Raw genomic sequence first — 13,104 nt, forward strand, 5'->3', positions numbered from 1 at the left:
TTCCAGCTGTAGCATTGGCACAGAACCAGTAGCTTACTTACACTGATTTTATTCTGCAGTTCTAAATTCAATAACAAGCATGGCCATTCAACTTTTGAAGTGATAATATTTGTACTGTTTTAATCATATCCTACCTTTCGCCACATACAAAACAACATATACTGTATTTTATTGCAATAACCTATTTGAATTAGCTGGATTGCGGTTATCACAGTGGTTCAGAATGTTTCAAAAATATGATTTGAGTTGAGCAAATCCATATCTGAACATTGCAATTCAACACTGAGGAGCTCTGTGGAGAATAAAGCACTTCTACATACATACAGACTTGTATACTTTTTCAAACCCACTTATTCTAAATTCAAGGTTATATGAGCAGAGCAGAGCCTATGGTGCAGGGCAGCAAAAATCCTGCAGAATCTTTTACATGACCAGAGTTGCACATATGCACACCCACACTCGCTGTCTTAACATTGTGTTTCATATCCATCTCTCTGTCATATGGCACCTTTCATATCTGTCTAGGTTAAGTTAGGTAGACTTCATTATTCCAGAGGGAAATCTGTTTACAGCAGGAAAGTATAAAACATAAGGTATTGTTACACAAATAAAAATAAACAAGCAAAGACACAACATCTGAAAACTAGTGTTATCATAAGTCCACACACTGAAGATTAGTACAAAGTAATACACAAAATAACACAGTCATCCCTTCACATTAATGAGGGCTAGGGGTAGAAGACCTTAATGAGTTGCTTGCCATTTAGTGGCATGACGAGTGCACAGATAAGGTGGGTTTGGCCCAACACGAAAGGTGGACAGGAAATCAGGAAAGTGAGCAAGCGAGCTCAAGGAAGGTAAGAGCTGAGAAGGATAGCTAGAGCAGGAGAATACGGATTTCCAGTAGAGGTGGGTGAGCGAGCGTGGAGTGCAAACTAGCTGGGAAGAGAGATCTGGATTTGCTCAATAATAAGGATGCAGTGAAGGCAGAAGGTAGCTGGCATAGATCCCACAGTTATTTTTTTATGAAAAATAACTTTTTATAACGATATAGTATACACTTACATTAACGAATATTAAATAATACTGAAATTTATATAATAGCTGTGTTACCCATCTGAGATGGGTTGAAATCTAAGTAATCAACATAGACCTCAGCATTCATGTTTGCAGTGCACCATGCAATGCATATGACTTTGTTGTATGCCAATTATATGAGACTAGCCAACCCACGGCGTAGCATATGCCACATAATTATGAATTGATGGGTGAACACTTCCTGAAAGACACAGTTGTCCAAATGGGGTTGGTTTTGAGGATACGACTGTAGGTGAATGAAAAGATGGAACTCTGGAGAGGGCAACATACAATACAGCGTTTTACACGCTGCATACAGCAATTCACATCGAAGCATAGACACTGCTAAGACCATGGGATACCCCTTGCAAACTGTTTTACACGCCGCATACAGTGATTCACATCCGCGACAGATATGATTCTTCTTAGATGGTGTTGTTGTGTCCATCCTCGCTCTCGAAGCATACACACTGCCTGGTCATGTGCCCGCTCGCAAGAGCAACTAACAGAGACCCGCCCACCAACTGAAAGACCATGGCATACCCTTCGCAAACTGTTTTACACGCCGCATACAGCGATTCACATCCGCGACAAACATGCTTCTTCTTATGGGGTGGGTTTGAGGATACGACTGTAAGGGAACTCTGGAGAGAGCAACATACAATTGTCCGTGACCGAAAACTGGAGGACCGCCGCCGCGCCCCCACCTCCCAGAGCGAGGGACGGGGCTGGACAGCAGTCGTGCGCGGAGGGCGGAACGGGGTGTGAGGGGAAGGACGCCCAGTGAGGACCATGTATTGATGGGTGAACAGTCATCTCTTAGTCATCGTTCAGTACGCACTGCCTGCTCATGTGCCCGCCCCCAACTCCTCACCCCAATTGCTTTCTTCTGTGTACAGTCCACATGCACTTGTGCGTCACGTTGATTATTCATTTTCCAAACACCGCCTCAGTCGGTTTCGCATCTGCTACAGTTCACATGCACCTCTGAGCCACGTTGACTTTTCATTGTTCTGTTTGTCCGGACCGGGTGAGGTTTCCCGTGTTGAGTCTAATTAAGCCAAAAGGCTCCACACCTGGTGGTGCCCTTCCGTCAATTCCTTTAAGTTTCAGCTTTGCAACCATACTCCCCCCGGAACCCAAAGACTTTGGTTGCCCGGCGGATCATGGGAGTAACGCCGCCAGATCGCCAGTCGGCATCATTTATGGTAGGAACTACAATGGTATGTGATCATCTTCGAACCTCCGACTTTCGTCCTTGATTAATGAAAACATTGTTGGCAAATGCTTTCGCTCTCGCGCAAATTGTTGGTGGGCGGGGCTCTGACGTGCGTGTGCCATGGTCGGCTGCTTAGTTAATTGTTGGTGGGCGGGGCTGTCTTGCATGCATCTTGCTTGCCATGGACTTAGTGAATTGTACAGTATAGAATCTATATATATAAGCAGTGCTAATGTTTGTGATGTTCCATCTTTTGAAATGACAAATGCAATGTATTTCATTACCAGAAATGTTTTTGATGCGCCATCTTTTGAAATGAGAGACATTGTAACTGGATGGACACACAGATTTTATGTGATATAAATTATTTTCAGTGTTGTTTATATATTTTGACTTGCATATCATTTGCAGGTTTCTGCGATCTTTCGGGAAGCTCCAAACATGTTACCTTTTAACGGTGAATGTCCAGTTAACATGATTGGGCAGTTGTAATTCAGAATTCAGCAGCATCCTTATGAGTAACATAATTCAAAATGGTCTAGGAATAAGAGAGTCTTTGATTCTTTACCCTTGGGAACCTAAACCTGCAACCTGCTGGCAACAGCTGAAATTTAGGAAAAATAGGATGGCTGCTGTCTGACGAAATTGAGTTGGCCTTCGTTCTAACCTGTTTGTGATACAACATAGTCACAGAAGTCTGGTATAAACCTGTCATTTTACTCTTCATTTTTAAAATGTTGTTAAGCTAATTTATACGTATTTTTAATGCCAAGCTAATATATAAAATCAATTGTAATAATAGACTCCACGAAGGACTTAAGAAAAAGTTTCATTATGATTTTCTCCACTTTCAAACAAAAGAGCTTCCCAAGTAAGACAAGACATTCTTCCCTTCTTACAAATTTGTTCTAGGGTGAAATTAAATTTTAACCTATTATAAATGATAATCTCTAGATATTTATTGCTCCACCATGTCTGCTCTAAACTTGCATTTTCTTGAGGTCTTCACAAGTGAGGAAGTGGATAACCTCCCAGCAGTAAATGGGACTACTAAGGAGGTTCTGAGTGATTTAGAAATTGCAGAGGGAAAAGTACTGCTCAGATTAAATAGGCTGAAATCAAACAAATCACCAGGACCAGATATTTACCCTTGAGGTTTTAAGGAGGCTAACGAGTACATATACAGTAATCCCTCCTCCATCGCGGGGGTTGCGTTCCAGAGCCACCCGCGAAATAGGAAAATCCGCGAAGTAGAAACCATATGTTTATATGGTTATTTTTAGAATGTCATGCTTGGGTCACAGATTTGCGCAGAAACACAGGAGGTTGTAGAGAGACAGGAACGTTATTCAAACACTGCAAACAAACATTTGTCTCTTTTTCAAAAGTTTAAACTGTGCTCCATGACAAGACAGAGATGACAGTTCTGTCTCACAATTAAAAGAATGCAAACATATCTTCCTTTTCAAAGGAGTGCAAAGCAAGCAGTCAAAAAAAAAATCAATAGGGCTTTTTGGCTTTTAAGTATGCGAAGCACCGCCGGTACAAAGCTGTTGAAGGCGGCAGCTCGCACCCCCTCTGTCAGGAGCAGGAAGAGAGAGAGAGAGAGAGAGAGAGAGATAGAGAGACAGATAAAAAAAATCAATACGTGCCCTTTGAGCTTTTAAGTATGCGAAGCTCCGTGCAGCATGTCCTTTCAGGAAGCAGCTGCACACAGCCCCCCTGCTCACACCCCCCTACGTCAGCGCGAGAGAGAGAGAGAGGAAGAGAGAAAGTAAGCTGGATAGCTTCTCAGCCATCTGCCAATGAAATCAACTGGGCAAACCAACTGAGGAAGCATGTACCAGAAATTAAAAGACCTATTGTCCGCAGAAACCCGCGAAGCAGCGAAAAATCCGCGATATATATTTAAATATGCTTACATATAAAATCCGCGATGGAGTGAAGCCGCGAAAGGCGAAGCGCGATATAGCGAGGGATCACTGTATAAACCCTTGAAACACATTTTTAGGAAGTCGCTGTGTACTGGGGAGATTCTGAAGGACTGGAAAATGGCAAATATTATCCCATTTTTGCTTTGATCCAAGCAACTATAGGCCAGCAAGCTTCACAGGAAAATTAATGGAAGGAATTATTAAGGATGAGATTGAACAGCACATGGAAAGTAAAGGAGTTTTTCTGATTATTCAGCATGGGTTAGAAGAGGCAGGTTGTGTTTTACCAACATGCGGATTTTCTATGAGGAAGCAACAAAAGGATATGATCAAAGTGGAGCATATGATGGTATTTATCTTGACTTTCAGAAAGCATTTGATAAGGTGGCACATGAGCTGGGCATCAAACTAAAAGAAGTGGGAGTTCAGGGTGCTGTTTGTAGATGAGTGCAGAATTGGCTCAGACACAAGAAGCAGAGAGTTATGGCGTGAGGAACCTTGACAGAATTGGCTGATGTTAAGAGTAGTGTTCCACGGGGGTCAGGGCTAGGGCCACTGCTATTTTTAATATATATAATTGATTTAGATAGAAATATAAGTAATGGCGTGAGGAACCTTGACAGAATTGGCTGATGTTAAGAGTAGTGTTCCACGGGGGTCAGGGCTAGGGCCGCTGCTATTTTTAATATATATAATTGATTTAGATAGAAATATAAGTAATAAACTGGTAAGGATTGCAGATAATACCAAGATAGGTGGATTGCCAGATAATTTGGAATCTGTTAAATCATTACATAAGGACTGGGACAGCATAAAGGCTTGGGCAGATTTGTGGCAGATGAAATTTAATGTCAATAAATGTAAAGTACTGCATGTAGGAAGTAAAAATGTTAGGTTTGAATACACAATGGGAGGTTTACAAATTGAGAGTACACCTTTATGAGAATGATTTAGGAGTCATAGTGGACTCTACGCTAACAACTTCCAGGCAGTGTTCAGAAGCCATTAAGAAGGCAAACAGAATGTTATATACAGTGCATCCGGAAAGTATTCACAGCGCATCACTTTTTCCACATTTTGGTATGTTACAGCCTTATTCCAAAATGGATTAAATTCATTTTTTTCCTCAGAATTCTACACACAACACCTCATAATGACAGCGTGAAAAAAGTTTACTTGAGATTTTTGCAAATTTATTAAAAATAAAAAAATTGAGAAAATTGTAGCACGGTGTGTGGAGTACAAGTCCAAGGAGTTTATGCTCAAGCTTTATAATGCACTGGTGAGGCCGGATCTGAAGTAATGTGTGCAGTTTTGATCTGTAGGCTACAAAAAAGGACACAGCAGTGCTAGAAAATGTCCAGAGAAGAGTGAGTATGCCGATTCCAGGGCTACAGGGGATGAATTATGAAGAAAGATTAAAAGAGCTGAGCCTTTTCAGTTTAAGCAAAAAAAGAGTAGGAGGTGACACGAGTAAAGTGTTTAAAAATTATAAAGGGAATCAGTACAGTGGATAGAGACTGTTTATTTAAAATGAGTTAATCAAGAACATTGGTACTTAGTTGGAAACTTGTTAAGGGTAAATTTCGCACAAACATTAGGAAGTTTTTTCTTTACACAGAGAACCATAGACACTTAGAATAAGCAACCAAATAGCACAATAGACAGTAAGACTTTCGAAACTAGATGATGTTTTTTGAGAAGAATTAAGTGAATAGGACTGGCGAACTTTGTTGGGCTGAATGTTTGTTCTTGTCTAAATTGTTCTAATGTTCACAGTCTCTCCTTTAGTTGTTTTAGAGAGAGAGTGGGAGGAGGGGATCACCTAAAGTCTACGGCCATGTCCTATGTCTTAGAGACATTTAGCTGCAGTAATACTTGATCTTTGTGTTCAGTTGAAAAAGTCCAGAATCCATCCCACCAAATTTAGGTTCCAAACAAAAATTATCAGTCAGTTTGTCAACTAAAAAAGGGGGTGGATTGTATTAAAATCTGATGAAAAATTTATCCATAGCAAACTTGCATAGTTTTTGATCCTTCCAAATGTTGATACAGTAAATTCTATAAAATCAACCTCATTGCTCTGTATGCAAATTGGTAAGGGTTCAAAGAGGCCCGAGTTTTGTTGTGCAATTATCTCCTACCTAACTCCTCAAATGATTTCATGATATGCCAGGTAAAGGTCACTTCTCTGAAGTCATTTAATGTTTTTGGATGTGTATTTTTTGCTGTTGTTGTCTATATTATTTTGCTATTTATCTTCTGTCATTCTACAGTGCTTTTCATTCGTGTTTATGTAGAAGCAACAGTAAAACAGGAGACAGTAAAAAATGCAAAATTCATTCTTACAAAGTGCGATATGCTGTATAACATGTAACCATGGTTGAAACCTAGATTATATGACAGTGTGCGGTATGCACTTCAAACATTTAACATTCATCATTTTGTATGTTAATGAAAAGCAGTGAGTCAGGGCACTTTTCTGCCTATGCAAGATTTATACCACACAGTTGCAATTGTATGATCCTCAAATTTTTCGTATTCTGCAGTATAAAAGAGCAGTAATCCATACTTCTGTAAAATTCACAACCCATTTTTTTTTCTAAAAGTTCATGTAAAATGTGTTTAGTCTAGCTTATCGAGCTTTCTAAAGTATACCAAAACAGACAACACTTTTAACTTTACAGTGGACACTAGATATATTCTAATTAGTTTGTTCACTTTGGAAGACATCCATTAGTTTTAAAGGGCTTAATATACATTTGATGTGAAGAATGAGAAAATTTAGGCCATAATAACGAAAAAGGTAACTTGGGTAGTTCAGCACAACGTTTCTCATTTACCTAATGTTTTGAAGCCCTCAATAGTGTAACTTGTTCCATTTGTAGAATTTTAAATACATTAATATTTCAAACATTTATTTATAGATAGATAGATACTTGGAATACATCCATCCATCCATCCATTTCCCAACCCGCTGAATCCGAGCACAGGGTCACGGGGGTCTGCTGGAGCCAATCCCAGCTAACACAGGGCACAAGGTGCAGGAACCAATCCCGGGCAGGATACACACAAACACACCCACACACCAAGCACACACTAGGGCCAATTTAGAATCGCCAATCCACCTAACCTGCATGTCTTTGGACTGTGGGAGGAAACCCACGCAGACACGGGGAGAATATGCAAACTCCACGCAGGGAGGACCTGGGAAGCGAACCCGGGTCTCCTAACTGCGAGGCAGCAGCGCTACCACTGCGCCTCCATGCCGCCCTACTTGGAATACATCATTTTAATAATTATTGCAAATATATTCCAAATATTAACTAATATGACATATCAGCAAGCATCAGCTGCTCTTTGCATATTTTTCACTTACAGGGTTTTCACAGATGCTCTAGATTTTGTGTTTTTATGACACCAACTGCACCTGCTGGGAATATCTCTGTTTGTTTGTTTTTTAGGTTTTCATGGAATTTGCAAAAGAACAGGAGAATGACAGAGAGGAGGTAGGCCCTTTAAGCACGACATTTCAATGGCATCGGCTTCAGCATGAGACTTCTGCTGGGGATGTCTCAGCTTGAACTCAGCTGATGGAACACAGTGTACTTTGTTGCACTAGGCCTGTTGTGTGTTAGCACGCCCAGTCTCACAGCTGTGGATATTGGCTCAGCCAGCTCTTGGATTTTTGCTCAGTTACGTGAACATTTACCAATGCTGGAACTGCATGGTATGCTGGAATTACTTTTTGTCATTCTACTTGTCTTGGTTGTGGACTTTGCATTCTTGATTTCTGTGTTATGCTGAGCCAGGTTTTCTGAAAACTGCATCTCTTCACAATGGAGATCCACACATGAAGAGAAGCCATCAGAGCACTTGTGGGGTTAGTAGCCCTGTGTTTTTTTTTGGTTTTTTTTTAAACAGACACCTCAGAAACCGAAGAAAACATTTTTGAGCAGGCATTGATAAACTCCTTTTTCATTGAGAAATCCTAAAAGTGACTGATTAGAACAAGGATGAATGAAGGCTTCCTTACAGGTTCTCACTTGATCTCCAAAAATTAAATTATGGGATTGAAGGTTTAAGAAGAAAGTGGGAATTTTTATCATTTGTACATTTTTGTTTTGGGGTTATGGAAATATATTCAGTCTTGTCTTATCCCCTTATGGCACATTCTACTCTTTTTATGTGTATTGATAGCGGGCCTTATGCAATTTTCTCTGTCTTTGTCATTGCTTTGGCTACTTCCTGAAGAAGTTATCGTAGCAGGATGAACTTTGCAAGTAGCAACACCTAAATCATAATTGTATAAAGTCCTTGTTGTCATGATGCTTGAAGTTAAATCTAAGACCTGCTTAAACCTTACTGACCACCTGTAAACATGAGTTTTTATCTATGTACATTATTTCTATAATGATAAAATCAAATAATTTCATACCATATGCATGACAAGTAAATGTAAACACAATGTCCAGTTTCATTTGCACAGTGACCCTATGTCCTTTTTTCATTTCTCCTCCTTATTGTCATTTACTTCTCAACATTTTACAAACTGTTCTTTATGTAGTGCCAGTATGCATTATTCTCAAATGTCGTCAAGCAGTGGAAGACAAGTGTTTGGTAGACTTTATGCAACTCAGTAGTTAAGAGTACCCACTTTGAGACTTATGCCCCTATAACTGCAACACAGGGACCACCTGTCACCCTAAAATTGTTTTTACACTAAATACTATTGTTAGAGACACTATCATTTCAAAATAATGGCCTGGATATTATTTTGCTCATAGGAAACATTAAATGAATATTCCACCCAAAAATAGTATTTCTTTATATCTTTTATACCGCATGTGATTTTTAGTGATGGCTTAGAAAAAAATTGATGCTTATGTTATCATGCACAATAGAGATAAAAGTTTCTGATAGACAGGGCAACTCAAATATCAAAAACACCCATGAAAAGATCTCGTGCTGCATAATCCATGTCCTGCTATCCAGTTGCATGCTCACAATGTCCAATATGCCTGCATTTTTTGCTGAAGTATTGGTAAGTATTGTTAAAATATTGTTAAATATTGAAGACCCGCCCCTCCCCCTCAGTCATTGGTTAAGATCTCTATCCGAAAATGCATGCTTTTGCACATTTTAAGCAAAACAAATGTACAATTAGATATGTGGATTATGCAACAGAATTAACATGAGTTTTTTCATGGACAGAATTGTTTGCTGTAGTCCAGATTTGCTCACTACAGGCACCCATTCTATAACAAACTTCATCATGAGATTAAAATTTTTTCTCAGCTCCCTCTATAAACAACAAGGAATAAATAACGTATCAAAAGAGTATAATTTTTGGGTGTAGTATTCCTTTAGGAAATCTGAGAGTATATTAGTGCTACTTCATAAGTGATTATGTATGTGTTTATGTCTGTTATTGTCTTCCTGTTACATTCTTTAACATTTTCCAGTTTGATGTTTTGTAAAGTAATTTATTGTAAATGGGAGGGGAAAGCACCAAGTGCTTCTCTTTTGTAATTTATTACTCATTTAATCATCAGATAGTGTAGACCCTTTGGGTTTTTACTATCCTGGTGGCTGCTTTAATATTTCATGATCGAAAATCAAATTCTTTGTAAAGCAAATAATTATAATAGAGGTATGCTACTGCCCCCCCCCCCCTTTTTTTAATCAACATTTCTTAAATGATTGCCCCTTATTGATGTTAAAATATTGGAACCAGTTTGGTCTGTACAAAGAGCAAGTCCCCAGTGTAATGCTATTAGCTTAAATTAAAACTGGTTATTCTCCTAGTTTCTATAGTGCCTTGTGCAAAGAAACACAACAGAAGGCCGTTCCATTGGGCTGTATTGTCACAAGTTGCAGATCTTCTCTGCTTTGTCAGCCTTGAAAGGCATATTCTATTCTTCCTCATGCAATTAATGTCACAGCACTGAGGGGAAAGATTTGTTTAACTTGTCTTCTCATCTAAACCATTTTCTAATTTTACAATAGAGTTTTGTATTTTTTTTAATAGTTATTTTATTCTACATTTAGGAATTGTTTACTTTTTGTTTGTTTGCCCACCCCCAGCATAAAATAAGAGATATGGGGTAGCCTGCAGATTTTAAAGCTACTTTACATGTGAAGGAGAAAAAATACTGATTATTAAATAATTACAGGACATATGTTTTAAATTTATCTTGCGTGTGAAAGTACTGTATTAAATAACTACTGTATTTTGTTTTTAATTGTTTGATTTCAAAAGAAATTGCACTATTTTGGTCAGTTATTTTGATTAATAATTTCTGTAATGGTAATTAATGCAATTTGAGTACATTAAAACTTATGTGATCCTGAAATTTCTTTGTCTTGGGTTTCTTTTATCCTGTCTACTGACCATTGAAGCAAGTTTGGGTTTAAAGTCTTTATAAATTGTGTGACAACTATGGATGGCCTTGAAGTAATTACCAACCCATAACATATTCCATAATGAGTTTAAAGCAATACAAACATAGGGTGTCTTTGTTATACAGGAGAGCAGGAAACAAGCAGCAATATCAAAAACAAATTACTTGCAGCTCCACTAGATCCACCTACAGAGAGAGTCTGCACACATGTCTAATGTGTATTTTGCCACCAAAATTATAATAGAAATTCTCCTTTCTCACTGTCCACACCTCCTGTCTCTTTCTTTCATCCTCTAGTTAAACTTTTGCCTCCTTTCAACTGCTGACTCTAGGTTTAACTATCTGGTGACAAAAAACACGAACCCTTTCTCTGGCATATCCTTGGAATAATCTTCAGTGACAGTAGAGGAAGATATCCCCAGTAGTCCCTGCATAAATATTTATAGCCATTTAAATCCAGTTAAATCAGTCATGAAGAAATGGAAAGAGTATGGCAGAGTTGTAAATCTGACTAGAGCAAGCTATTAACAAAAGCTGAGTGATCATGCAGGAAGTAGACAAGTGAGGGAGGTCACCAAGAGACCCGTGAGAACTCTGACGGAATGACAAGCTACAGTTGTGAGATTGGAGACACTGCAGATAATAACTGGGTGCTTCACCAGTCACCGCTTTATAAAATGTGGCAAACAGAAAAAACACACAGGACATCTCAGCAGAAAGCACATGGGAGACTGTAAATTGGCTGGAAAAATGTTATAGGGCCATAATGGCTACAGGATTTTGTTCCCACCCAGTTTATTAATGAGAAGTCTGTTATTGTTCAATCAATAGTTCTATGATTCATCTTGGTTGTCTTGATTATTTTAGTCTTAAACTGTTGAATTTTTCTGTTTTACTGGCTCTTTGTTAGCAATAAGGAACCAGAGGTACTCCATCTAACTTTATTCCATTTACACCTATGTATTTATCATGAGATCTTGTGCTTTAATAAAATATCTGGAAGGAAAGTGAAGAGCAAAAAGGGAAGGACTGGGAATTTCTCATCTTCTTTAGGCTATAGATAATCTGGATGATATCACTGGGAAAGAGAAACATATATGATATGGGAATGAGCTGAAATGACAGAAAAAAAAACACTAATGGGCCATAAAATAAGATCTACTACTAGCAAGAACTGGTATTTTGATTAAGAAATCAAGCTGGAACAAATACTTGCAGCAACTACAGTCCTCCAGGTCTGACTAGAATAATTACTGTACTTTTCTGACCTTTTTGGGTGTTATTTTTATGATCCACTTACTCCACTGAAAGGAGTTGAAGCCTGTGAGTATTAGGTAAAATCAAGAAAAAACACCTGTATGGATTGCAAATTTATTTCAGGGCCATAAAAGGAAAATTAAAAATCGCCAGTCAACCCATATTACATGTATTTGGAATCCCACTAAAAACAAATTTCCCACCATTAACCAGTATGTACTCTTGGCCCCTAATAGGTAAACTGTAGGCAATGAAAACACTCCTTACTATTAGCCCAAACATTAGAGTGTGAACATGCTTTTCCAGGCCTTCACTTCATCTTTACTAACATGACAACCCACTCTCTGGTCCAAGCATAACAAATTTTAATGTACCTACTTGCACAGATCACTGAATGTGGTCATCTTTGACCTCTAACCGACATACCTCAGAAGGTATAATTCTTTAGACAGAGAAACTAATTGGTTAGGCCTGAAAACAAAATTTCAGAATACAGTATTAATGCAGTATTCAGTTAAATTTTGATCAAATATTATTTTTTTACATTGGAAAGAAAAAACACTAATCAACATGGCATAATCCTTTAAAAATAATCAATTTACTTAAATGTTCTCTTCCAAAATGCCCATTGAGTTGTGTTTATACTGCGGTAGAGGAAGGAGTGATACGTACTTGTGTGCAACAATACTTTACAGATAAGTCTCAATGCAAAAAGTTGCAAGTATCCCTGTATATAAAACTGCGCTAATATTAAGCGCATCTGGTTTGCAAAGCTGTTAGCCCAGCCAACTACCATCATGCATTTACAATTTGTCCACCTTTGTGTTGACTAAAAGGCCTCAGTGCCATTGTGCCAGAGAGAATGTGCAGCATGGTTCATAATGGCCATGAATATTATTTATTTCATATACGAAACTGAAGAGCTCTCTTTAGACTTTTGAGTGTGGAATGTGTGAAGAATAATTATGATACAAAGTGAAAAAGATTTGCTTTCTCTTTATTTATAAATACTAGGCATAACATTTTAAAAGGGCATACAATCAGCAGCAAAACAGTTTCACAAAAAAAAATCTATCCTCGGCAAAATACTTCTTTAGAAATATGTGCCAAGCAGATGAACAGTATGAAATCAAACTTCGTAAATTCACTCGCAGAATGGGTTCGCGATCACGTGGCTTTCCGTACTTCTTGTCCATTCGCAATCGCTGTATTT

At 38.4% G+C, this 13,104-nt stretch overlaps 2 protein-coding genes across 7 annotated transcripts in view; one reads left to right on the forward strand and one right to left on the reverse strand.

Moving 5' to 3' along the window:
* The window catches only part of abca5 (ATP-binding cassette, sub-family A (ABC1), member 5), a 94,114-nt gene extending 83,528 nt beyond the window's left edge, over positions 1-10,586 (forward strand). For both annotated transcript variants that reach the window (XM_028820070.2, XM_028820071.2), the window contains exon 39: positions 7,695-10,586. In XM_028820070.2, coding sequence (XP_028675903.1) covers positions 7,695-7,814 — 120 coding nt within the window. In that variant the 3' untranslated portion in view covers positions 7,815-10,586. The remainder of the gene's footprint in view (positions 1-7,694) is intronic.
* Positions 1-13,104, reverse strand: part of aatkb (apoptosis-associated tyrosine kinase b) — a 770,376-nt gene that overhangs the window by 457,448 nt on the left and 299,824 nt on the right. The window lies entirely within an intron of this gene.

This window comes from Erpetoichthys calabaricus, chromosome 14 (assembly GCF_900747795.2).
Source record: "Erpetoichthys calabaricus chromosome 14, fErpCal1.3, whole genome shotgun sequence".
Lineage (NCBI taxonomy): Eukaryota > Metazoa > Chordata > Cladistia > Polypteriformes > Polypteridae > Erpetoichthys > Erpetoichthys calabaricus.